The sequence below is a fragment of the Podarcis melisellensis genome, assembly GCF_964234715.1.
Source record: "Podarcis melisellensis genome assembly, chromosome: 7".
In the NCBI taxonomy this organism is placed as follows: domain Eukaryota; kingdom Metazoa; phylum Chordata; class Lepidosauria; order Squamata; family Lacertidae; genus Podarcis; species Podarcis melisellensis.
This window is the reverse complement of record NC_138539.1, coordinates 88,250,032-88,275,683: the sequence shown is the minus strand read 5'-3', so window position 1 is coordinate 88,275,683 and position 25,652 is coordinate 88,250,032. Positions and strand designations below refer to the sequence as shown.

General features: G+C 41.3%; 1 protein-coding gene and 1 long non-coding RNA gene across 7 annotated transcripts in view; one reads left to right on the top strand and one right to left on the bottom strand.

Annotated features, from left to right (window-relative positions):
• FAM193A (family with sequence similarity 193 member A) overlaps window positions 1-24,953 on the top strand; it is a 50,003-nt gene extending 25,050 nt beyond the window's left edge. For 4 of the 6 annotated variants that reach the window (XM_081917736.1, XM_081917735.1, XM_081917733.1 and 1 more), the window contains 9 exons: window positions 664-918; window positions 3,312-3,498; window positions 4,813-5,079; window positions 7,506-7,782; window positions 13,754-13,940; window positions 16,933-17,163; window positions 18,070-18,859; window positions 20,488-20,569; window positions 24,187-24,953. In XM_081917736.1, coding sequence (XP_081773862.1) covers window positions 664-918; window positions 3,312-3,498; window positions 4,813-5,079; window positions 7,506-7,782; window positions 13,754-13,940; window positions 16,933-17,163; window positions 18,070-18,859; window positions 20,488-20,569; window positions 24,187-24,280 — 2,370 coding nt within the window. In that variant the 3' untranslated portion in view covers window positions 24,281-24,953. The remainder of the gene's footprint in view (window positions 1-663; window positions 919-3,311; window positions 3,499-4,812; window positions 5,080-7,505; window positions 7,783-13,753; window positions 13,941-16,932; window positions 17,164-18,069; window positions 18,860-20,487; window positions 20,570-24,186) is intronic. The other 2 variants (XM_081917734.1, XM_081917737.1) reach the window with 2 other exon arrangements.
• LOC309373627 lies at window positions 8,152-12,263 on the bottom strand. The gene is made up of 3 exons (XR_014170107.1): window positions 11,905-12,263; window positions 11,256-11,732; window positions 8,152-10,881 (listed from the first exon to the last, which is right to left on the bottom strand). It is a non-coding gene; the product is annotated as an uncharacterized lncRNA (long non-coding RNA).
• Window positions 24,954-25,652: the final 699 nt, after the last annotated feature.

Here is a 25,652-nt window from a genome sequence, read left to right as displayed (position 1 = left end):
TGTGAGACTGATTATCCCACACTTTTTTGGGCATCCCCACCCAGTAAGGGGAAGCAACTAGACAGAAGTTTAGAAGTAAAGGTTGTCTAGTTGCACCAACATCCTCTACTCCCCCCACCTGATGTTATTGATATCTAGAAGAATTAATGCTGTAAAGCTCAAGAATGGAATTCCAAGCCTATGTTATTTAATACTAGTAAAGCCTTAGGTTTCAATCCTAAATTAATGGGAGTGCCATTGAACTCAATGGGAGATTCTTCAGGGTAAGCATTCGACCATAGCATTAATGTAATTTTCAGGTAAGGAAGTGGACTGCCAGTGTCTGAAAGTAAGATGTATTTCAAGTGCTAGAAGGTATAAGCAGAGCTTTGTTTCTAGATAAAGTGGTGACGGAACAGTTTCGGTGAGTTCCCACTGAAAAAAACACTCTGGTACAAGTCAGTACGTGAATACATTGACACACAGTTTATAACAGAAACAATTAAGGTGGTTTTAAGCTTGTTATTGTTAAGCTTATTGTATTTTATATATTTGAGAGGTGTCATTATTGTCATTTTCTAAAACAATAGATTGCATCTAAGATAATTGTTTCCAAAAAATGAATGAAATGTTTCTCTAATTTTGCAGTGTGGTTTACCTTTTGTACCCTCCTTTCATTTATAGCAGATTGATCAAGAACCAGATTGTTGTGAGTGCCATGTCTGTAAACAGGAAATCTCAGGCCCCTCTTCTTCAGACACTGAAGTGAAATGTCTTCCTGCTGGGCATCAATTTAGGATGCCAGAAAAACCTGCCCATCCTGCTCTTCATCTTTATCCTCATATCCATGGACAAATACCACTTCATACTATTCCTCACTTACCTCCTCCACTAATCCATCCTTCTTTATACGCTGCTTCCCCCTTTGCACAAAATAAGGTAAGTCTGTCAAAGTGGCAATCTTCAGGGTTCCAAGATATTTCATGCATCTGTTAAAAATAATTTGCCAGTTCAGAGGTTTTCAACCTTTATTGAGTCCACAGCTCCATTGACCAACTACATTCATTCTGTGACAGCCCTGTGGGGCTCAGGAGCCCAGTGATGTGATCACTTGCCTGTAGAGCTGGCAGCCTCTCATCTTTTTTCAAACACTCTCCCTTGTGGAGTCTTCCTTCAGCCTCCTCTCCCTCTGGGCAGCCACTGCTGCTGCCTCTGGTCTCTGAGCCTCTGCCACCCCCCAAAGAGTGGTGCCTCCTCACACTGCTCCACAGGGGCCTGGGAAAAGGTGCCCCCAGGCTTGGTGGCCCAACGGAGACTGGCCAAAGTTGAACATGAGGACAGCACCTTAGCATGGGAGGCAACAGTGGGCACTACTGGGCCAGCGTAGCGGAAAGGTTCCCCTTCAGCACCGAGCACTCAACTCTCACAGACCTTGCACACAGCAAGCACAAGAAAGGTCAGTGCAGTGCCTGCCTGCCTGCCTGGCCTCCCACTCCTGGCCTGTCCACTCCAAAGAAAGGGCTGTTGGACTGGGTGAGTGGGCTCCCTCTCCTGCCTGCCTGCTTGCTTGCTCGCTTACTCCAAGGCTGCCTCAGCTCCTGGTAACCAGTACCTCCTGGCCAGCCCCAGAGACATGTTTTTCCAGGGAAGCTTATAGCTAGGACTGCTGCAAGACAGAGGCCAGTGTTGCCTGCAGCATCCCCAACCATCATTCAAGGTACCCCCAGGTGCTGCGACAAACTGGTTGAAAACCACTGTGCTAAGTCATTGAACTGGTGTTATCAAATGTCACTACCAAGGAAACAGTAGCCATTAGCTGGTAAATTGTCAGTTTTACAAAAATCAGGTACTTGAAGTTTTTTAATCCCAGAGACACATTAAGCTATGAATGAATAACTAAAACATTAAGAAATTAATAAAACATTAGTTTTATATTAAGGTTACCATTACTATTTAAGAGTGCTACAATTATATTTTCCTTACAAAATGTTCTTTAAAAAATGCATTCATGCCTGCATATACAATACAATACACACATGTAGCCAACTGAAAATCATATAGAAAGATGGGGAAAGTAGGTGATCCTTTTGTCTGTGAGAACATTGTGATCCTGGGGGTATCCCATCATTGATCATTCCTTGCTCTCTCTAGCCCAGGTGCATGTGTGTGTCACTAACATTCTCATGCCATGTTTCACATTTCCAAAAGCACCATGGATATCAGTCACAAAACAGCTGCCATATCTAAAAGAGCAGAAAAAGAGTCATGGCCACAAAAAGCATGGGTGTGCCCTCATTTTTTAAAAAGGCACCTACAGCAGCCATTACTGTTATTTGCCATAGAAATAAGAGCTTTCTATCTCCTCTCTTCAGAAGGGAAGGGAAATGTTCAGCATTAGCCTTCCGTTAAGTGTGGATATGTTCACTGTATGAGAGGCCAAGCTGGTGCAAAGAGGAAGTGAGTAAGAAGAGCAAACAGTCTCTCATGCATTGTGGATTTTTAAGGGCTGGGCCTTCTGTGGGCACCATAAGAGGTACAGTGGGCACACTGGGTCCTGCAGGCACCACATTGGTGACCACTGTGCTAGCCTATTTGAATGGAACAGGCAGTCTTATCCAATGGTAAATGGTATCATCATTACATATCCCCCAGGAATCTGCTTAGCAGGTTTTCTTAGCTTGGTCTTCTTTGCAGCTGGTAGGACTCCAGCTCCCGCAATCCTGCTGTTAAATTCCTTCAATATCAACCACAGGTGCTAATTTGAATCCCTGGGGCCACCAAACAGAAAGTTATACATGACAGCTGAAGCTCTTGTTCAACACCTCAGAGTACATTCCAACATTGTAGAATCAGTTCAGCACATCCATCACTTTATCTGTATTTGATGAAAAGAAGATACAGAGCTGAGCCTCATCAGTTCAGGTGACCTCATTCTGTGTTTTCCTTCCATCCTATAGCTACAAGTGGGCTGCAGCTATGGCCCTGTGCTCTACTGACTATATAGAGATTGAACTGAAATGTAACAGTAAATCATGGTAATGAGGAAGACCTTAGGCTATGAAACAAGAAACTGAAGTTAAGCAAGCAAGCAAGGAAATGCTTTCAAACACCTTGTTGTCATGCTAGAGGGAAGGTTCATGAGCCCAAGGACTGCATAGGCTCATTCTGGTCATTATAAACTGTGGCATAACATGATGTCTGAATGCAGCAGTTGTATAATGGTATTTTCAGAGCAACATGACTCAGTGCATCATTTTCCCTTGTATGTGACTAATAATTTTGGAGTGGATGCAAACAAGCAGAAGACTAATTAGAAAGTACTCTTGTTGTAGGCCCTGGTTCAGAATAATGGAAACAATCAGCAAGCACTCAGTACACCATTCCAAGATAATATCTATCCAAATGGTTTTGGAAGTACCACAGACTGGAAGAGTTCTAAATTTTTAAGCATCTGGGAATCGGAAGTCATGAATGAGAAAAACTGGAATGCCTCCACCTCTTTACAAGAGGAACTTCCTGGTGAGAGTATAAGTCTGCTTTACTCTGAAAAGCGGCAATTTGATTCTGGATGTTCTAGTAAGGCCCTTGACTGAATTAGATTTACTGTCTGATTCCAATTGGGACAATAGGAGGGAAAGAGGGATCAAATACAGGTACCCATTTGATTTGTGATATTTACAAATGCACTAGTATTGTCAGAAATCTTTGGGCCTCAGCAATCACTCTTTGGACGTGATTGCTGACGTGTGGGTCCTTGTTGACCCAGAAGTAATGGGGGGGGGCAGGACAAGGTGCACTCCACTACCGCTTGCAGGGGCCGGAAACAGAACCCCCATGTGAAATTGTCGCTGCTTGTATAGTAAAACTAGTGGACCTGCAAAATGTTGTATTGTAGCTCCTGTATTCCACCCCTATTCTGTTCCCGTTCCCCAGTCAGCCATCATTCTATGGCCACTGAGCATGCTCAGTTCTCATTGGGCTGCTGGGGTTTCTTTGTCCTAAAATATTTTTGTAGTTCTGCACACGTTAAGGTTTCCCTAAGCCTGTTGATTCCTCTCTTTTGTGCATGGGTTCTGCTGTTTTAACTGCATAAGCAACAGTACTTCTAGCCTGAACTTCTTCGTTTTTTGAGATGGGGAAGAACTCAGGCTCCACATCAAAATGCAATATATTCCTAATGTGTTTGTTTTACCTGCACTTCTGGCTGAAGGTGTTGAATAAAACAAACCAGCATCAAAGACAGGGATTCTGGCTATAGTTTGCTTCTTACCTCATGTACATTTTTTTAAAAGTTCTTTAACATATAAATATGTTGCATCACGGTTCTTTAATAAGAATAGCACAGCCCTCCAATAAATGCTCTGCTATCATATTTTTAAATGTTTTAGTGCTTTATAGATTGTAGTTTAATGGTTTATGGTATAATGAATTTTATTACTGCCTTGGGATGGTTTACACAGTGTTTGTAAATACCAAAAGAGGTTTTGGATAGTGGTTCTGTGTATAAAACTATTAACCTGAAATTGCTTTTGAGATTACAATGAATTATTACATTACTTAAAGTTTTAAATGGAATAATACCAATTCTAAACATATTTCTGATTATACATATCTGTGTTACAGCTGATAGCATAAGAAGTCTTTAGCTTTCATTCATCCGAGACATACTCTGTGAACCACCCTGACACCGCTGGGCTTAGAGCGGTATTTAAAGAGTGTGTGTGTGTGTGTGTGTGGTGTGTGTGTGTGGCCCTATACCCATCTAGGTGACATTAATGCAATGTTAATAATGCTAAACAACTGAACTAGTTTGTCTCTTTCTTCAATTTAAAGGAAGTGCTGCAGCAGCAGCAGCTCTTTCAGAACTGATACCTAATGTAACATCTAGAAATGAAGGAATGGTAATAACTGAGAGCAAAAAGAGGGAAAATATTTTAAAGAAAAAATGTCTGTATCATTGTCAAGATGCATCTTTTATGGACACTAAAAAAGTAGTGATGGCAACATCTTCAGCAACCTCTTCAGTTTCATGCACTGCGACCACAGTACAGTCAAGCAACAACCAGTTTAAAGTTTCATCTAAAAGATCATCATCACTAGGTAAATATTAAATACACTTGTTATCCTGCTTATTAGCCAACAGAGTTCCCAAAGCAGCTTACATAAACATTTAAAGCAGTTACAAGTCATAGAATCATAGAGTTGTCTAGTCCAACCACCTGCAATGCAGGAATCTCAGCTAAAGCATCCAAGACATTTGGCCATCCAATCTCTGCTTTAAAACCTCAAAGGAAAGACAGTCCACCACCTCCCAAGGGAGACAATTCCCCTGTGACAAGGAGAGTGCTGTTGTGCTAAGGTTCTGCTTACAGAATTCCCATAAGCATCTGCTTGGCCACTGTGAGAAGAAAATGCTAGACTTTGGGCCTTAGAACTGGTTCTTATTTTCTAACATTTAAATCTCACACAAGAGCTAGCAGAGGAAAAAAAGAAGAGGGCAAACATAGGTAACAAGAAACCTAGAATTGATAGCCAAAGGAAAAAATGGACAAGAGCAAACCAAAATAAAAGCAGAGCTAAAACAAAAGAGAAACAATTTCAGTTGAACCCAGAAGTTGTTGGAAATATCTGGTGCTTGACTTTGCATCTAGATCTGACTTTAGTGGGCCTCTCTTGGGAGGGTATGCTAAAGGTTGGCCCCACAACTGAAAAGTCCCTGTTTCTAGTAAATGTCTGCCAATATGAGTCTTCTTTTACAACAACAAATGGAAACACAAGACCCAATCACATCTGAAAACAATACTTGTACTGTGCTCTCAAATATCAGTGCATGAAATAGTTAATAACCAAACATACAGTTAAATTTTACAATGTTCTAAACAGAGTACTAGTGAAAGTGCTTTTCATCTACACCCAGGGTTGTTGTTTTTTTAAAGTTTTATGTGTAATTAATTTCTGGTTCTTTGGTATATTTTCTGTGTGAATTCCATATTAAGTTGGTGATAAGGGAAATGCCTCCTGCTACAACTCCATAACAAGCTTTCTACAAAACACATTACTACTCGCATACCATTACACCAACTTATAGTCTTAACAAAAAAAATTCCTTCCAGTAGCACCTTAAAGACCAACTAAGTTAGTTCCTGGTATGAGCTTTCGTGTGCATGCACACTTCTTCAGATACCAGGAACTAACTTAGTTGGTCTTTAAGGTGCTACTGGAAGGAATTTTTTTTGTTTTGACTATGGCAGACCAACACGGCTACCTATCTGTAACTGGAATTATAGTCTTAACTTTTTATAAATAAAAAAGGAACCATTTAAGTGACAAACAAATATGTAATATGACAAGGCCATCTACACGGCTTGCCAGCTTATCTTTCACCAGCCCAAAGACTGGATGGCTACCACTTCAGGCTATGCTTGCATTCATATCATCTGCAACAATCACATCCTTAAAATAATAATCACTTTTAAGATATAGCCTGTAACTAAAAACAGATGCTATAAAAGTGCCAGCAGATCAAAAGTTTCATTCAGCTCATTAGGGGTTACAGTTTGTAAAGTAAAAATCCAATAGGCTTCTTGCTAGCAGAGTAAAATGTGAGGACTTTGCACTTTTTAAGTAGACGTAATTTGTTCAGTCACTAGAAACCTGGCATTTTCAGGAAAATTATTTTCCAGAAAATGTGTTAGAAGAGCCTCAGTAGTTTAGTTCTGATCTTTGTTCTCTAACCTGTAATCTGAGGATTTCTTTATCTGTCCTATGTTTACAAAAGAGGAATGACACTAAATTGCATAAATTACATTGACTTGCAGTAAAATCTCAATGTAAAACTTTACCTTCATTAGGATTTGTAAATGGTTGAAATGTGGGAATGGAGACAAAAGGAATGTTCTCTGGTTTCCACTCATAGAGCTAAGCATACATAAGTCACAGTATTTGATAGACAGCCTGTCAGATAATTCTGCTTACATGTTCCATTACCATGTGAAATGAAGTATGCCTAAGACCAAACTTCCCATCTTTCTTCCCAAGTTCCTTTCTACGTATATTTCTTATACAGGTTCCTGTTCCTACTCTCAGCTGTATGTCAGTCTCCTGTCCCTGCCCAAATGCCTCTGCCCCTTGCTGCATCATATGTCTAACAAGATAGCTTTGTAATGTCACCCCCTCTTTCTCTTTCAAACTTGGAATATAGAATTGTGCCCAGAACATTCATAAGTGAAGTTCATTTCAGTTATCTCTGTGCTGAGAGATACCATCCAACAGGCATGCAAACAAGTGAATTGATTGTGTGAGGCTTTGGCTTTAAGATGCCATTTGGCAATTATTTTAAATTACAAATATTTATTAAATTGCCTCTTTTAAAAACCAACAGTTTGTGCAATATTTTATCCATGGTTGCAATTTTTTTAAAAAAACCTAGATTATAAATTCTATTCAAATTTCATAAATGACTGCCAATGAAATGAAGACATTGTTAACGTTGAGAATATGAGGTAACTTTTCTTTCTTGTATTTAGGTGATGTATTCCACAATATCAGTTCAGAGGATCACAGATGTTCTGCATTGGCTGCACCTCAAAATCCCACAAATTTTGTGCCACTTCCTTTCCTTTCTCCTGTGGTGCTTCCTCCAGCTTCTACTCCCCATCTGCCAAGTCCTAATGCTTCATCTTTCTCCAGAGTTACCACAACTGCACCCAGCTTTGTGGATTCCCATTCAGGTCTTTATCCCATGACAGTTCCACCTCTTTCAACCACAGAGAGCTTAATTAGTGCTCCATCAAGTGTTTGCAGGTGAGATTTTGTTTGTTTTTACATTTTTATTTAAAAATAGAAATTTAAAAACCACAACATGGCCAAAAGATGTGATTAATACTTGGATGCCGAGACCATATAATACTGGTCCTGAAAGACCTACATTGGCTCCCAGTACGTTTCCGAGCACAGGGAGGTTACAGGGAACCAGGCAGAGGGCCTTCTTGGTGGTGGTGCCCGCCCTGTGGAATGCCCTCCCATCAGATATCAAGGAAATACAGTGGTACCTCGGGTTACATACGGTTCAGGTTACAGACGCTTCAGGTTACAGACCCAGAAATAGTGCTTCAGGTTAATAACTTTGCTTCAGGATAAGAACAGAAATTGGGCTCCGGCGGCTCGGCAGCAGCGGGAGGCCCCATTAGCTAAAGTGGTGCTTCAGGTTAAGAACAGTTTCAGGTTAAGAACGGACCTCCGGAACGAATTAAGTACTTAACCCGAGGTACCACTGTAAACAACTGTCTGACTTTTAGAAGACATCTGAAAGCAGCCCTGTTTAGGGAGGTTTTTAAAGTTTGATGTTTTATTGTGCTTTTAATTCTGTTGGGAGCCGCCCAGAGTGGCTGAGGAAACCCAGCCAGATGGGCAGCGTATAAATAATAAATTATTGTTAGTGTTCTTATTTTTATTCTCGGTGCCTTTAGAATTTATTTCCTTGTTAATTCATTGGTTTTGTAAAAAAAAAGTTTTTTACTAGTTTTCCAATATTATTCCAATAATAGCCACATTATACCAATACTAATTCATATCCAATTAATACAGTTATTAATACAGATTATTCAAATCCCAAATTATACATTTTAATTAAAGTGCCCCCTACGTGCTAGATTTGATGGCTTCCTGATTTTATTTTATTTTATGTGTTCCAAAATCTTGCTAATTTCAGTTACATTCCAGTTATAATGATGACCCCTTATAAAACAGCTGCAATCTTAATGATTTCTATTCATATTGTTACATTATATAATTTATAAAACTTCAGGTGAGGAACTTGTAAGTGTTGTCATTGTTTTTTCCTGCATGTGGCAATTACTTTGTCCAGTAAGTTTCTTCTTGTTCATATATGATGCTATGTCTTTCTTTCCTCCAACTGTTGCTGTTACCCATCATGATTTGGGTGGAGCTGTTGTTCCATTGTTTTCCAGAAGTCTCTGCATTGCTATTCGTTGCTTTGCACAGAGAACACAAACAGCAGCTTCCTGGAGCCTCTCTGTCCCAGTAAATAAACTGTTCTTGCCATTTTTTTCTCAGCTTGGGAAGAGTGGTATGTGATTCCTTACAGCTGAGAATTTATGACTAATTATCCTTCAAAGTTACATTAAATTCAAGTCTTCTCCGTCTTTTTTCCACTTTTCTTTGTAGCTAGTAGAGGGTGGGTGGGGTTGGCTTTATATTTCCAACATAGTCCTTCCTTTTGTTTCAGGTCACACACAGTTTCCATTTTTGTTGTTAAATTCCATTTTAATAATCCAGTTTCTTCCAACCTCACTTGTACATTTATAATTTTTACTTGCATTCCGAGGAGGGTTGCCAAATCATAAATATATATAATATTTTTTTTAATAAGCCAGCCATGGGCTCCCTTCCTTCCACCATCTATGGCACCGAATGAAATATTAGCTGCTCAGTTCATACCTTTAATCCATGCAGCTGGGTTGTCCTACAGTTTGTAAACTCATCTCTTCTGGCACACGCCTGTACTTTAATCTCCAGTTAAAATTCAATTAGCAGGCTAACCTCTCCTTTCAGGAATGGGGTCAGGGGGTTTCGGTGTTGCAGAAAACTTGCAGCTGAGGGTCTTCCTTGGATGAGCAGCCAAAACCTCTAACAGGAAAGAGGAGTCAGGACAAAACAGATCGGTACAACACCTAATTTATTTCAGCTGAAATAGCCAGTCCTCTCTGGTTCACACCACAAGGAGAGATTGACAATTGAACAAACAGCAAAGCAAATTCTTATAGGGTCTGGCAAAACAAGCTGCAATCATCAAGAGGGTTGACCAAGAGGAAACATTTGTTGCTTGCAAAGGGTACCTTCTTCAAAATTGGCAAAAACAAATCTTGTGGTTTCTTGCTACTGAAGCTTGCTAAAGAAACAGTTTCAGCTGTCATCTATTTTTAAATAAAAACTTGCTTAAGCTTGTGAAACTAACAGGGTCACTCAGAAGAGTAAAATGGATTTTAGAAATAAATTATGACTGTTCTTATGTCAAGCAAGCTTTGTTATATAAAAGCTGAAGGCAAGGTTAATTCTCAGTTAGCATTTATGTCTTACTTCTCTAACATCGACAGATGGAGTGCTCCTGCACCCAGTGCCTTTGCCTGCCTTCGCATTGCCTGGGAAGTGAGTGCCAAACCACAGGGCAAACTGCGGGTGAAAAAAGCCTGTTCCTCCCAAACCCTGAGAGGAATGCAGAAAACAGTTTAACCCCCACCATTCTCTTTCATCTTCATCTGCGACTCCCATGATGTTGAGGGAGGAACTATTCCTGGCGCAGAACGGAAAAGGAAGCCGTTAATTCATTGTTGTTATTGTTAATTATAATTTAATAACAACATCATCCTATGATTCTCAAATCAGTTAAAGCCACAGTGTTAGTACAAGTAACCATATAACATTTGTTCTTTGTCTTAATTAAAAAGCAATATAAATGTGTCAGAGCTGGTGCTATGGTATGGAATTGCTGATCTATATATTGATTCATTCCTTACGTTCTTTATATTTTTATCCCACAATTTTTCTTAGAAAAGCATCATGGTAGCTAAAAATACAGAACCCTAATCAAATAAACCCATTCCAACATTGCTAAAACTCATGTAAAATTAATAAGACCAGCCAAAATATGGAGCAGTGTTGCACCCAAAAAGTGGTTGAAATCCATATTAATTATTTTTCTATCCATTTGAATTCCCTTTTTCTTTATCTTGAGGTATATCCCTTATATCTGGGTACAAATATCTGAGTCCCTAATGGACTCTGCATTCTTCACACCATATCAGCTGTTAAGTACAAAAGACTTGCCTTCCAGCTGTTAGCAAGCTTACTCAGGAAATGTGTGTAAACACTGTTGAATGGTTTCTTTGAATGTAAAGGTTCACCATTGTTCCACCCGATGTGTATGTCTTTAAGGGGCCAGAGCAAGATAACGAGACCCAGCTTTACAGCTGTGAAACATAGCAGGTGCTGCTGAGTTGTACTGATTGAGCTGTGTTGGCAATTGGGTGTAGTATATAAGGAGCAGCACCTAGCTCTCCCATTACCCTGGGGGTTGGGTTGGTGGTTGGGTCTGGTTTGTTGTTAATGTATTTAGTGTAATGGAGTTTTTGTTTTTGTAATTAAAACCTTGTTTAAGTTATTTTTGAGTCCCTTTCTTTTTAATGCATGGTCTCCCCAGCAAGCTCTCTGCAGCGCTACCATACTGCAAAAAGCCAACAAACACATCTGCAGGCTACTTCAGGGAATAAGCTCTTGTGAACATGAATGCTTAGAGGAATTTGCTCAAATAGGGGAATACTGTTCTCAATGCATCCCTGGTCATATTCCAGACTGATGTCAGTCTGGTGGAGAATGGTCCTGCTAACATACAAAAAGAATTCCAAGGATCCAGTGGCATGGGTAACATTTAGAATATTTAGTCTGGGGAAGTGATGTGCCCTTGTAAGGTACTCAGGGAGAAATAGAAACGAGTCCACAAATAAACTTCTTTAGAAAAATTGAAACTACTTAAACAGCAATTATGAGGCTTTCACAGAAAGTGGGGTGGGTGGGAGAAGGAGGGATAGGGAGGTCAATTGGTACCACTGCTGTGCAGTTCAGCTTTGACTTGGACAAAATGGGAATAGTTGCAGTAGCGTTCCTGACACTGGACAATTCGGATAGATAAGGGTTTGCTGAGCTGACAGACTTGGTCTCAGAGGTGGTGTGGAGGACTCCCAGACGCAGTGGCGTAGCGTGGGAGGTGCAGGGGGGGGCTGGCCGCACCGGGAGCAACATCTGGGGGTTAGGGGGCACAAATCCACAGGTTAGGGGGCACAAATCCACGGGTTAGGGGGCGCAAATTACTTGCCTTGCCCCGGGTGCTGACAACCCACGCTACGCCACTGCCCAGATGGCTGGTTCTGAGAGAGTTCAACATCCATGCTGAGGCGACTAGCTGTGGGGTGGCTCAGGACTGCATGGCTACCATGACAGTGGGACTGGCCCAACATGTCACTGGCCCAACACGTGTCAGGCCGCACTCTGGAACTTGTATTCTCAACGGGGCAGGAAGAGGGTGATATGAAAGTGGGCGATATTGACATCAATCCCTTGCCATGGTGAGATCACTTTCTGTTGAGATTTAGCTTTCAGCACCTTTTCTCTGCAGAGGCAGGGGGACCTATTAGGATGCTCTGTCCTTGAGGGATGATGGATCCATTGGGTTTCCATACAGTTCAGGGTTTTTTCCAGCTAATATGATCGGTTCCAGATGAGTTTCAGTTAGTAAGACTGAAGGATGTGGACAAGTGGTTCATGCTCTGGACCCTTGCCCCTCCTGCCTGATAAAAACTAGCAGGGAGGGGACAGCTGGGTAGGCCAGGGGGGTGATCAATGCCTCCCTGCAAGAGGAGGTAGTTCCTGCCTGCAGTGGTGAAACCATTTCTCAAGAAACCCTCCCTGGATTCGGAAAATTAAGTGACTACTGACCGGTTAGTCTTCGTTTTGTATTTTTCTGTTGTGATCCGCCCTGTGATCTTTGAATGAAGGGCACTGTACAAATAGGGTTTGAGGAGAAGGAGATTATTTGCTTATTCTTTCACTTGCACACTGATGGAATGTGAGAGAAAGGACCATGATTTCAGGATACATGACACACAGTTCAGGGAAGGGATTTGGGACTGGTGGAAAGCAGCAGTACAACTTGGGAACAAAGAGAGAGCAGTGTGTCTGTCTGGGGTCAAGCATTTATAGACATGTTGTAACAAAAGATTTTGTGAAATCAGGGGGTCCGACTTGGGTCCCAGATTATGGGTGCTCAGTGGCACCCGCAGCATAATGTTACATCATGACGTCATGTTATGATGCCAACGCCACAGCTGTGCTTCCAGGGCCTCACAGGGCTTTGAAGGTCACACTGGAGGCCTTGTGAGATCTCTGACACAACCTCTGGTTTATACTGGAAGTCGTGTTCAGAGACCTAGCAGGGCCTTAGATGTTGCTTCGGAGACCTCGGGGAGCCTCACGACTTCCGGTTTCTTTTCTTTTTTTATTATTTTTATTTATAATTTTCATTATTACTTTGGCAAAATCACATTCAAATATACATTTCCACTGTTAATATCTTTCTTTTAATAAAAACCTTCAATGACTTCTCTTCTTCCCCTTCCCTGGTTCCTTTTATTTTTCCCACCATTCCTGCATATTCTTATATATCCATTTAGTTCACTTCCTCCCCTTATTCTTCCTTTATTATATATTATACTGTTGAATTTACCTTAATCCTGCTAGCATTTTCACTTGTTTACAGTTATTTTCCAAATGCTCTACACAAAAATTCAACTACTGTTTGTATGCTAGATCTTCTTGCTCTCCTATTTTACTTGTTAGACCTGCTAACTCTGCATATTCTATCATTTTTAATTGCCAATTCTCCTTATCAGGGACTTTATTAGTCGCTTCCATGGCTTCGCGGGGTCTTGTACGTCACTTCAGAGGTCACTACACACCTCCATCGCGACTTCTGGTAGAAACCGGAAGTTGCATCGGAGCCGCGCGGTGGGGTTGCTCAGCACCCACAAAAGAATTGTGGGTGCCCTAGCACCCAGAGCCCCCTAGAGTTGGCACCGACGTATAGAATAGGACCCACCTCATCATATGCATGGAGTGTTATACTTGGTTGATTGTTTTCCTGTTGCTTTCTAGACTGATTTAAGAAACTGGGTTAAAATATCAGTTTTCTGCTTTATTGTAGTGATCCTGACTGTGAAGGCCATCATTGTGAGAACAGCCGTGTATATAACCATCAACAGTATGATGGTGAGGAGAGCCAAGATGAAGATAGCTGCTCAGAGCATAGCTCTAGTACCTCAACATCCACAAACCAAAAAGAAGGAAAATACTGTGACTGTTGCTACTGTGAATTCTTTGGTCATGGAGGAGTAAGTAATCCACCACAGATTTTATTTTTAGGTGCTGCCACTTGCATTTCACTCTACTGTTGTTTTGGCTTTGTAAAACGTACTGAATTAACTGCTGTTGCCAGACTTAATTAACTACCATATTTTTCCGTGTATAAGATGACCCCTATTTTTTGAGCCCAAAATTCAGGAATAAATAATTGCAACATTCTGTGTATAAGACGACCCCCAATTTTAAACTTTAAAAATTTGGGGGGAAATATAGTCTTATACATGGAAAAATACAGTAATTCCCACTTCATGTTAAGCATTGTGGAGAGTCAACAGCAGGGGGAGAGAGACTCACTGCTTCTGAAGAGAAGGTCTGAGGCTGAATTCCTGGTTTCTCCAGAGAGGACTAGGACAAGCTCCTGTCTCCAACCCTGAAGAGCCACTGCCAGTCAGTGTAGACAGTGCTGAGCTAGATGGGCCAGTGGTCTGACTGGGTATAAGACGTCTTCCTGTGTTCCAAAGTCTGATGGATAAATGGATGGGTTTTATCTGCATCAAAAGACTTGACGTGGCATGTTGGTCTTTTCCTATTCCTTAGCTTAGCTTAATGATTCTGTGATGGTGAAGAGAGGAAATGAGGCTCTGGGATGGGAGGGGGACTTAAAATCTACATCTCTGTAGATGTACATGCATATGCCTGCTGAAAAACATTTAATTATTTAGAATACTTCATACAGAGTTCTACAATATTTGGCTGGCCTTGTTTTGTTCACTTTTAACTTGGAGTCGAGCACCTCCAACCAACAGCAAAGGAAGTCCACATGCACACACAGCCTTTCTTCTTCAGAAAGGCAGGCAGGGAGCATTCTGGCTTCAACTGATATTTGGCAAAAGGGCACGGAGCCCCTCTGCAGAGCAGCAAGCGAAAAGGGCCAGCTGTGTCTCTTTTTGCAGCGTTCCCACCCCCGAGTTGCGCTCATTCACTGGAGAGGAATGGATGGGTGAGCGGCTTACTGGTCTCAATGCGCTTCAGGTCCCTTGGGCATGCAGTGGCCAAACCATCCCAAGTGAGAAAGTAGAAACCCAACCTTGGATCAGGGAAAGGGGCAGGGATCACTGCCTACCTTCAGTGGAATGAGCTCCTCCAACTGAAAAAGTTCTTACATATTCCTGCAATCATTTTGAAAGCTTCAGGACTTATTGTGAGCTGTGTTAAATTAACTTAAAGACACACTGAATCTCTTTGGGCCAGGCTAGGCATTTTTGTGCAGAAAGCAGTGTGCCTGTGCCCAGTGGCTTCTGCAGCAGACTTATTTGTTGCATCAAGTCTACATCTCCAGGCATTAAAAGGATTTTAACAATGGCAGATGCCTTGTAATTGTGACCTGCCAGGGAGCGAGAGTGAGGAAGCACTCATACCCTAGTACTACTCTTTTCCCAGTGCTCAGGAAACAGGTCTACTGCTCCACTCAATTTGGACAGGGGATTCATTATGCTGTGATAGCACTAATAGACCAGTGTGTTGCTGTTCAGGCAGCTGCAGTGAGGGAATGAAGGAGAAAAACAGGTACTTGTCTTTCTGTCTCCCAGTATGCATTTACAGTCCTGTGTTGTGAAATATTTTACTAATGAATCTGCTATAGGAAGTATACTACCACCAATCTGACACTGTGTTTGGTATATAGGAAGCTGCCTTGCAGCCAATCAGACTTTGTCTATCTCGCTCAGTATTATCTATTCTGAATGACAGTGGTTTTCTAGGGTTCCTGCCCAGGTTTCCCTGTCACTTGCTCCCAGACAATACCAGAGATTGAACCTGGGCCCATCTGCATGTACTCTGACTGACTTAGCTACTGCCGCTTCCCAAATATATGCAATTGTATCTGTTTTATAGGTAGCTATTTTTATGTTTAAATTCAAAATTGGAAATACAACAAAGACATAACTTTAAATTTAAAGTTTTGAAAATTACAGTAGTACCTTAGTTCTCGAACATTTTGGTTCCCAAACTCCACAAACCCAGAAGTGGCTGTTCTGGTTCTGCAGCAAATCAGAAGCCGTGCTTTCGTTTCTGATCGTTTTGGAAGTCGAACGGACTTCTGGAACGCATTCCGTTCAACTTCCAAGGTTCAACTATAGTTGTAAATACATGTTTGAATTATATGTTTAGTTCTAAAAACTAAAAGTATTTCTTTGTGTTGCCTTCCAACTCTTAACCTCAAAATTTCACTCAGTTTGAGCAATTAGCTGTTTCCCATACTCTTGTGATCCAAACTTTGTAGGCATTTGTGGATTTCTGCCATTTTTAGCTCTAACAAATTTTGCAGTTGTTAGAAAATGCATTACTAGGGCAGCATAAATTTCTGTTACATACGTTTTGATGTTCCAACAATTGGATCTTAGCATATGTAAATTTACATGGAGCTTAATGTCTGGCCTGAAGTATTTTCTTACAGCACTTGTGAGTATTATGCTAGAGTCCTCTTCAGGCATGAATGATCACCTTCAGAGGCAACATGAGTAGAGGAAGCCTGCAGGGCACACAATTCTTCCAGCCCCTTGTATGAGTAAAATAAACTTACGTAGTTGAGAAGCATCGTTTATCTGTGAATGCTCCTCACACAGTTGAGAGCCCTGAATGATCAGGCTTGTCAGGGTGGTGTTTTGCCAATTACCAATTCCCCCACCAGACCTTCACCCAGATCTAGCACCAAATTCAGCCATAGGAAGCCTCAGCAGCGTTTGGTCCTACTCGACTGTGTCGCCCTGCCCCATTTGGATGTCTCTACAGCCGCCACCTGTGCTGATTAGAGCTCCTAACCTGGGCAGTCAAGCCACGCTGGGCCGCCCTCAAGGGCCTGGAAGGAGTTGCGCAGCTCTGCCCATGTTGCCTCTTAAGCCTGATTATTTGTGTTTTGCAAAGTTCTTCTATGTGGACATCTTTTTAACTGCCTTTGTTTTTGAATGCTAAAATTCAAGTGATTTTTCAGTATTTACCATGAGTTTATAAATTTTCTGTTAGCCACCAGCAGCACCAACTAGTAGGAATTATGCTGAAATGAGAGAAAAACTTCGCTTACGTTTAACAAAGAAGAAAGAGGGACAACCCAGGCAACCAGAGCTGATACAAGATAGGGAAAGTGTTGTTGATCATCGAAAAGTAGAGGACTTGCTGCAGTTTATAAACAGCCCTGAGACTAAGCCAGTAAGCAGCTCACGGACAGCCAAAAGAGCAAGGCATAAGCAAAAAAAGGTAAGCCTGGACTTGTATTTGAGGTAGCCATTTATTGAAAGGCATGAAAATGAGCTACTCAAGGTGCTTCAGTGGTGATAATACTATTTTTAAGATGTTTCACAAAATTATTTTCAGAGATGACTTTTGGGTGTTAAGTTTTGAACTCTTGTTGCGTTGTTACTTTTTGTTTTTCTTAGTAGATTGTTTTAACTGTTGTTGCTGTTGTTGCTGTTAAAAGCCACTTTGGACTCTTTTTGGAGAGCAAACTGTGTTCAAATGCTTTAATATCTAAGTAAAAGTAAAGGTACCCCTGACCATAAAGTCCATTCACGGACGACTATGGGGTTGCGTGCTCATCTCACTCTATAGACCAAGGGAGCCGGTGTACAGCTTCCGGGTCATGTGGCCCGCATGACTAAGCCGCTTCTGGCGAACCAGAGCAGTGCATGGAAATGCCGTTTACCTTCCCACTGGAGTGGTACCTATTTATCTACTTGTACTTTGACATGCTTTTGAACTGCTAGGTGGGCAGGAATATCTAAGTAGACTAATTGAAATTAATGAACATAACTAAGTTAGATCCATTAATATCAGCGGTTCTACTCTCAGTAAAATTTAGTTGAATTGCAGCCAGAGTGTGCTATATGAGCTATATCAAAACTATATTTCTGTATCTCTAGGAAGAATTAAACACAGCGCTGAGCAGATTTCCTGATGGAAAATGTTTGCTCCATGCGCTGCTTTGAGGGCTTTACCACCTAACCTGAGACAGTTGGGGGAGGGGGAGAAGGTCCTCTTGCACTAGCTGAAGTCCTTGCATGGGCTTCTACTGGTGTGATCAGTTAGTTGAATCCAGCCCTACATCAACTTACGTTTTTGGAATCTTCATACCATTGTAAGAAAGGTAAACTGTTGTCTTCCCAGTTAAAAGAAAAGGCCCACATTGAAACCAAAGCTAGAGAAAAGGAACATCATCAGCTACTAGAACAGCAAGAGCAAGAAGATAGAGGGGCACAACAACTACAAGAGTTACAAGACATTAAGAAAAAGAAGAAAGAGAGAACCAGCACAAACTGCCAACAAGTACAGGTGCATACTCAGAATTGTCAAGTAAGGATGAAGCCTTCCCCTGACATCCCAGAAGACATTCAGAATGAATTCCTTGATGAAATAGAAACATCATCTGAATCACTGTCTAAACATGCAGATCATGTTGAACAGGGGCAAGTTTATGAAAAGTGCTTTGACACATCAAATCCAATAAATGGTAGAGACTCAAAATTGCTTTTCAATACAGAGATGACTGTGAAATCACATGAACCCCTTTCTTTGCTTCTTAACATAATGCATCACCACACAGAAGATAACAACAAAGAGCAGATAACACAAATAAATGATCTGTTTTCTCAACGATTGAAAAAGTCTTCCAAAACAACTGATATACAGACTCCACCTAAAATAAAAAACAAAATAAATTCTAAAATAAAAGTGGCAGACCTTCAGTCTCTTGCCGTCTCCAAAAAAGAGGAGAAAAAAGTCAGCACAAATAAAGCAAAGCAAATTAATCCTGTGACAAAGTCGTCTTTTGTGAGAGGCTCCTTGTTTCCAAATGAACAGCTGCATCATAAGCTTCTACTACAAGAATCTCCACAGCCAAAAGGCAAGAGCAAGAAAAATAAGAAAAAGAAAAGTGACAAAGGGAACTCCTCAATTGGTAAGCCTCTATTTCATTAGCTAGTTGTGTGTTTTAAATGGTTTAATGCTTCCAAAACATCTCCGGTCACATTGAGGACTATCTGAAATAATCCTGAAACTGAGAAGTCGCCTCCTGTGCTTAGTTGAGAAGTGTTGTAGCTCAGGGGTAGAGTACATGATTTGCATGGGAAAGATCCCTGCCTCAACCCCTGTCATCTCCAGGTGGGGCTGAGAAAGGCCTCTCTCTCACACCGCAAAGATCCTCAGCAAATCAGTGGAGACAATACAGTGGTGCCTCGCAAGACGAAATTAATTCGTTCCGCAAGTTTTTTCTTCTTGCGAGTTTTTCGTCTTGCGAAGCACGGTTTCCCATAGGAATGCATTGAAAATCAATTAATGTGTTCCTATGGAGACCGCTTGCCAGGCTGGCCGTGTGGAGAAGGGCTTTTCTCCCCACCGCAAGCCTTCAGGACAGGTACGGGAACAGAGGGGAAGGCGCGCAGCGCTTCTCCTCTGTTCCCGGGGCTTGCGGTGGGAGGAGTGTTTTTCCTCCCCACCGCCAGCCTTCGGAGGAGCCTTCCGAAGGCTGGCGGCGGGAGGAGGTCTCTCCGCCCCACCGCTAGCCTTCGGAGGAGGTCCGAGGACAGTGGGGAAGATGCGCTGCGCTTCCCCGCTGTCCCGGAGATTTCCCTATGGGCTTTCGTCTTGCGAAGGAAGCCCATAGGGAAATTCGTTTTGCGAAGCACCTCCAAAACGGAAAACCCTTTCGTCTAGCGGGTTTTCCGTCTTGCGAGGCGTTCGTCTTGCGGGGCACCACTGTACTAAGGTAGATGGACCTGATGGTCTGACTCATTACAAGGCAGCGTCGTGTGTGTACAACAGTCTCTCTTTTATGAAATTATATCTTGTGCAACACACAAGCACACCCCCAGTGCATAGGCACCAACTTTTTAAAAAGAACAACACAATCTGGCTTCCCTCCTCTCTCATTCATACTCCATTCAGCAACTAAGCTTGAAAAAAGCATATGAGAATTTCTTTTCCTAGCCTTAAATGCTGGTGGATGGGGCTGTGATTTTCATGGAGATTGCAGCTGGGGCAAGGGAAAGGTAATTTCTCTCTCCAGGTGCGATCTTCATGCAGATTCCCACTCACCCCATTCTTGAAAACAGCCTTCCTTTGACATAAATAGAAAGCTCTTTTCAAGCTTATTTGTCACCCGGGGGTGGGGTGATTTTTGGTGGGGAAATTGTAGCACATGAGAAAAGAGGAGTTAGCTTTCCCCTCCAGCGCAGCAGTTGCGCTTGAACATAGTTTTCTGTTGGCACTAACAGAAGATTCCTGCTGTGGCGGAGAATACCTGGCAAAATGGGAAGACTCCGCACACCAGAGTTACCTAATAGGTTGATGGCTCCCCACCTCTGCCTTAGGGTGCCTCTTGCTGGCCCTATTTCAGTGGTCACTGGTCACGTTACAGAAGTCCCCAACCTAAACTTAAGAATGTGGCTAAGTTCTAAAGACCAAAGTTCTTAAATATCCTATACCAGGTTAAAAGGCTTAATTACTTCAGGTTGCATGTTTCCATTTGTTTCCTTGGGAAAAGAGGTAATTGAAAATAATCTTGTTTTTACAATGTCTTTTTTGCAGATGATGTGTTTTTGCCCAAAGATGTTGACCTAGACAGTGTGGAAATGGATGAAACTGAGCGGGAAGTTGAACATTTTAAAAGGTAAGTAAGTGCCATATGGCTGTCTTGTTGCTATTATGGCCCAAATAAAAACTCCCAACTGGTTTTAGGCATAGCTAAATAGCAGCTATGGTTGCATTCTGTTGAGGTATGGTTGTGCCCAGGCAACACTCTCTACTGGTGGAACAGAGTGTTCAGGGCATTGATACTGAGATCAACTAAGAAGTGTGCTAGACAGGTAACAAATGGAAGTGGTAGATTGAGCTTCTGGGGGCCTGGATCACAAGTTGTGTTTACTTGCCTTAAAATAAGGACAAACATCCTTACAGCTAGATCTGTGGGCCATTTGAAGTAGATCAGCTAAGCTTTGTGATTCTCAAATGTCTAAAATAGCAGCAACTAAGAAGCTCCCTTCACCTTGCAAAAGAAAAAAAAGAGGCTTGCTGGGAAATAATGCCTTGGTGGGTGGGAACAGGAGTGGATTTTTTCCATAAAATAACTTGTGGCCTTTATTGTGGCACTGATAACAAATTTCTGGGCAGAACTTGTAGGCAGAAGTCTCCATGTTGATTCTTAGCAGCTCAGGCAAGTGAACACATACTGTTTTGTACCAGTTGGTGACTCTTGGGGTTGTAGTACAGTGGTACCTTGGTTCTCAAACTTAATCCATTCCAGAAGTCCATTCCAAAACCAAAGTGTTCCAAAACCAAGGCGCACTTTCCCATAGAAAGTAATGCAAAACAGATTGATCCATTCTAGACTTTTAAAAACCCCTAAAACAGAAATTTAACATGAATTTTGCTATCTAACAAGACCATTGATCCATAAAATGAAAGAAATAATCAATTCTGTACTATAAAATAAATAAGACAGTAGTGTAGATGATAAATATTAAATTTAATTATTTTCCTTACCTGCACATGGATGGGGGGCTTTTATCCATTTCCGCAGTCACACAATCAATCAATCAATCATAAAACAAAAAACAAGCCACAGTCACAAAAATGAAAAAGCCACAAAAACACAAAAAATAGCAAAATCAAAAGCACCAAATATCACCTCAGAACACTGCAATCAGAAACGGAAGGCTTTAATTACAATGGGGGGGACCCAGATGAGTGGCGCAAGGGCAGACGCAAGAAGAAAAAAGGCTTAATTACTATGCGGGGGACTGAAATTTGCTGTGCAACAGTAAAAACGGATGCTCAGGAGCACATTTGGCTTCCGGGGCAAAGTTCGAAAACCAGAACACCTACTTCCGGGTTTGCAGCATTCGGGTTCTGAATTGTTCCGGAACTAAGCTGTTCAAAAACCAAGGTACCACTGTATTTAAAACACAGTAGATCCTGCAAGCCTGAGATCTGCCCACCCGTGCCTTACAGTTTCAACTGAGGCGTTCTCATCATAAATCTTGTGAAGGCTCAACGTTTTTCTCTGCCCAAACTTGCAAGATGCTCTAAGACTATTTCATATTCTTGCAACAGGGGAAACACTAGCCTCCTCCTTTCAGAGGTTCTAGGTCATTGGGTGAATGTGGTGTACAAAACATCATTTTGGTAATACCCACCCAGAGACAGCAGGCAGGGGGCAGGATCCTTGCATTGTAGGGGGTTGGACTAGATGACCCTTGGGTGCCTTTCAACTCTGCAGTTCTATGATTCCATGTCACACTCCATCCATTAGTGCAGCCATTCCTCTTATTCATGGATCCATGAGGCCCATCTCTTCACCATCCAGCCCCCACCACCTCTCAGCCAGTACATGAATACATGCATGCATTTATTCTCTTATCTATCAACACACCCTTCTAATATATAAATAGACACTTGCTTCCCATACAAAAACAGACATTAAATGCTTGACCAGTAAAGCGTTTGAATCCAACTTTATTATTCTTTTATTTTATTTATGAATCACTTTCCATGAAACATCCTCGATCGATTTAACAATAAAAACATATATAGAAATCAACTTGAAGGCCAAAATAGATACAGACTGACATCAAAATCCCCACTTTAAAAAAAAAAAAAAGCACGGTGTCTCTTTTTTAACACCTGAGATGCCGCACGCTGTTACAAGTCATCTCAGACCTTATTTCAATTTAGATTATTCTACTAATTCACTTAGAATTAGGCTAAAAATATTGTTCAACATATTGAAAGTTTTCCCTTCTGACTTTCAACAGATTAAGACTTCTCATTATAATACATATCAACCATTGCTGAGTGCTTTCTTTTTATTTTCATCTGTTATTTTGTTAGTAGCATTTTTATTTTAAAAAGTGGCTCAGTATCTCTTAGGAGTCTTCCCAGATTTGCCGCTACTGATGAAACTGTGCACAAGTTTCCATTGTGGCAGCCTTCTTTTCTAAGCAGCTAGAAGGACTCATAAAATAAAAATGCTCCCCTTCTTACTTTCTGTGAAAGGCTTATGGGTTCAGCTCCATTTAGTACATGTGAATACTTTGCTTTTTAACTACAAAGCACACTTTATTCACAAGTAGCCCATAACTTCAGTTCTCTGCACTGTTACACAACACCTCTGCAGAAACAGAGAATGGACAAACTAAAACTTGCAAAGCAGAAACCTACCCTAGTAACTACTTTTATATATTACAGCAAATGAGAGGGTGGCCGCATATGCCCACTGCTGTATTGTTCAGTCTTTCCATTTCTGTAATACCAAATCAGGCTGAATCGAAAAATACAAATATTTTCATCCCATATGTGTTAACCATGCACCTTCTTGATATATGTTTTTCCCCACAACACATTTATGAGGTAGGTATACTGAAAGCATGAGTTGTCCAAGGTTAGAAAGCAGAATAGGGATTTGAAGTTGTACCCAAATAGTACTGCATCTAAAAGAACAGTGTAAGCTTAATCATTGGGACTGAGGCATTGAACTCTGCTCCATATATAAAAATGCATGCATAGTTGCACCAGTGTTTAGGTTCCAAAGACTTTAATATGAGCACTGGGCATCGGGCACTGTTAGCAGGGTTAATGAAGTCAGCGGTAGAACTGAGATCAAATTCCAATATGGGGGGTCATCATTTTCACGTTAGTGCCACCCTTGGGGCCTCTTAGCCCAGGCGTTGGGAGCCCGTGGCTCTCCACATGTGGCTGGAGTTCAACTCCCACTTGCTTTGCTAGCAGCGGCTGATTGGAGCTGAAGTGCAGCAACATCTGGAGGGCCACAAGGTCCCCATCCCTGTTTTAGCACAATCAAATGAGATTAAACATTGGTTCGTAGCCTCTAGGTCTCAGTCAGCAACACATTTTAATAGCAGCTGTTATTTGAAATGAGCCAGAGCTAAGGGGCCAGAAGCATTGGCTCTGCTTACTGACCTGCCACATTCGCTCATTGCAAAGGTATCTGTAAACCTTACCCCACTGTGAATAGCAATTTTGACTTTAAAAGAAGTCATATATATACATTAGTTATCATGTCAAATCATTCAGCCTTCTTCCACCCTAGGGTGGGTGTTAATGCACTCTCTTTTAGCTGAAGTTTAAGCAACTCTGCTCAAGTATTAACAAGGTACATTTTATATAACTAGAAATCTAATAATTATCAAAGGAAATTGTAATATAGACATGATGATATATACTTCCTTGGTGTGCATTAGATTTCCTTTACACATATTTTCTTTACAGATTCTGCTTGGATTCTGCCAGACAGACAAGGCAAAGACTTTCCATCAATTGGTCCAACTTTAGCTTGAAGAAAGCTACCTTTGCTGTCCACTAAAGGACACAACATGGATATGAATGTTGTGGGATCTAATTACTAACTGCACTCCCTGTGCTGAGAACTGCTGTGGCCTTGAGACAAATACCTTCATTAGCAGTGCTGTGTGGATCTTCACTGGTCATCTAGCCTTTCCCCTGATTATGCTAGAAGGCTGCAGAATTGCTGCTTTCTAACTACATATGTTAGTTTCTGTGATTGAAGTCTGTGAATGAGACTTATCTGACTATAGTCTGCAGTTGCTGGAATTGGAACAACAGCATGTTTCCAGTTTCTGGAGATACCTTGGCTTTTCCCATTTTGCTATGACTTGTCCTTTAAACAGAGCAATGAATCCAACTAGTTTTGCTCTTTCCTTATAGACTTCTTTAAAGAAATTGTCATAGAGAAAATTCCTCTTTTGGGACAAGCATTTACTTTTGTTTTTCACAATCTACTGTTGAGAATGTACAAGTTAAGCAATTTGTGTTTTGATTCCCAATTTGTAGCCAGCTTGTGTAAAAATACTTGCAAGAGGAAGTTTAGCAAATGAGTACTTGCATATCAAATCAGTAAAACTGTATAACTGTATTAACGCTGAAGCCTATTGGCTGATTTTTTAACATATTGTTAAATAATATTAAGATCATGCCTTTCTTGTTGAAAGATGGAATACATTAGTAATCACAAAAGACTCATGCTCTGTTTTGTGTTTCATTGCTGCCGTGGTAGATGGGGGTGGGAAGTTGGTGTGTTATAGATGAGGGAGGGTTCATGTAGTTTTTGTTTTTATGTGTTTGGACAGCTACCCTGGGGAAAACATTGTGCAAAAATCGCTAACAAATAACAGCTGTGAAAAATGTTAGCTGTTATGATTAGGTTGTTGAACTGCAACAGAGGCAGCAATTCAGAAGCAAATAATGTAATTGGTATAATACCTGAATTAATTTATAATCCTTGAAACAGTGTGAACCCATCTCATACCTGCTATAGTTGTCACATCTCTGTGTGCTGGTTGAGCACAGCACTCTGCTGGTGGAGCAGTATATTTCTGCATCTAATATAAGCCTTCTAGCACAGTGGAGGAAAGAAAGCTAGACAGGATGTTATGCTCACTAAGAAGGTTGGTCCTGCCCACAACTATGGTGTGAAGAAAGTTAATGAAGATCCCCCTCCCTCCAAACCCTTCTCCAGCTGCATTTGAAGACAGGATTCTTTGCAACTGTTAGAAATGCATGACCAGGAATATAAAAAACCTAGCCAGGGAACTTTGCTCTCAGACATTAAGACATCACTTGGCCACCAATTCAAGAATACTCAAGAGGGGACTTTGATGATGGGGAGCTCTGCATAAAAAGGGAACTCAACAGCCAAGATAAACACAAATAATATA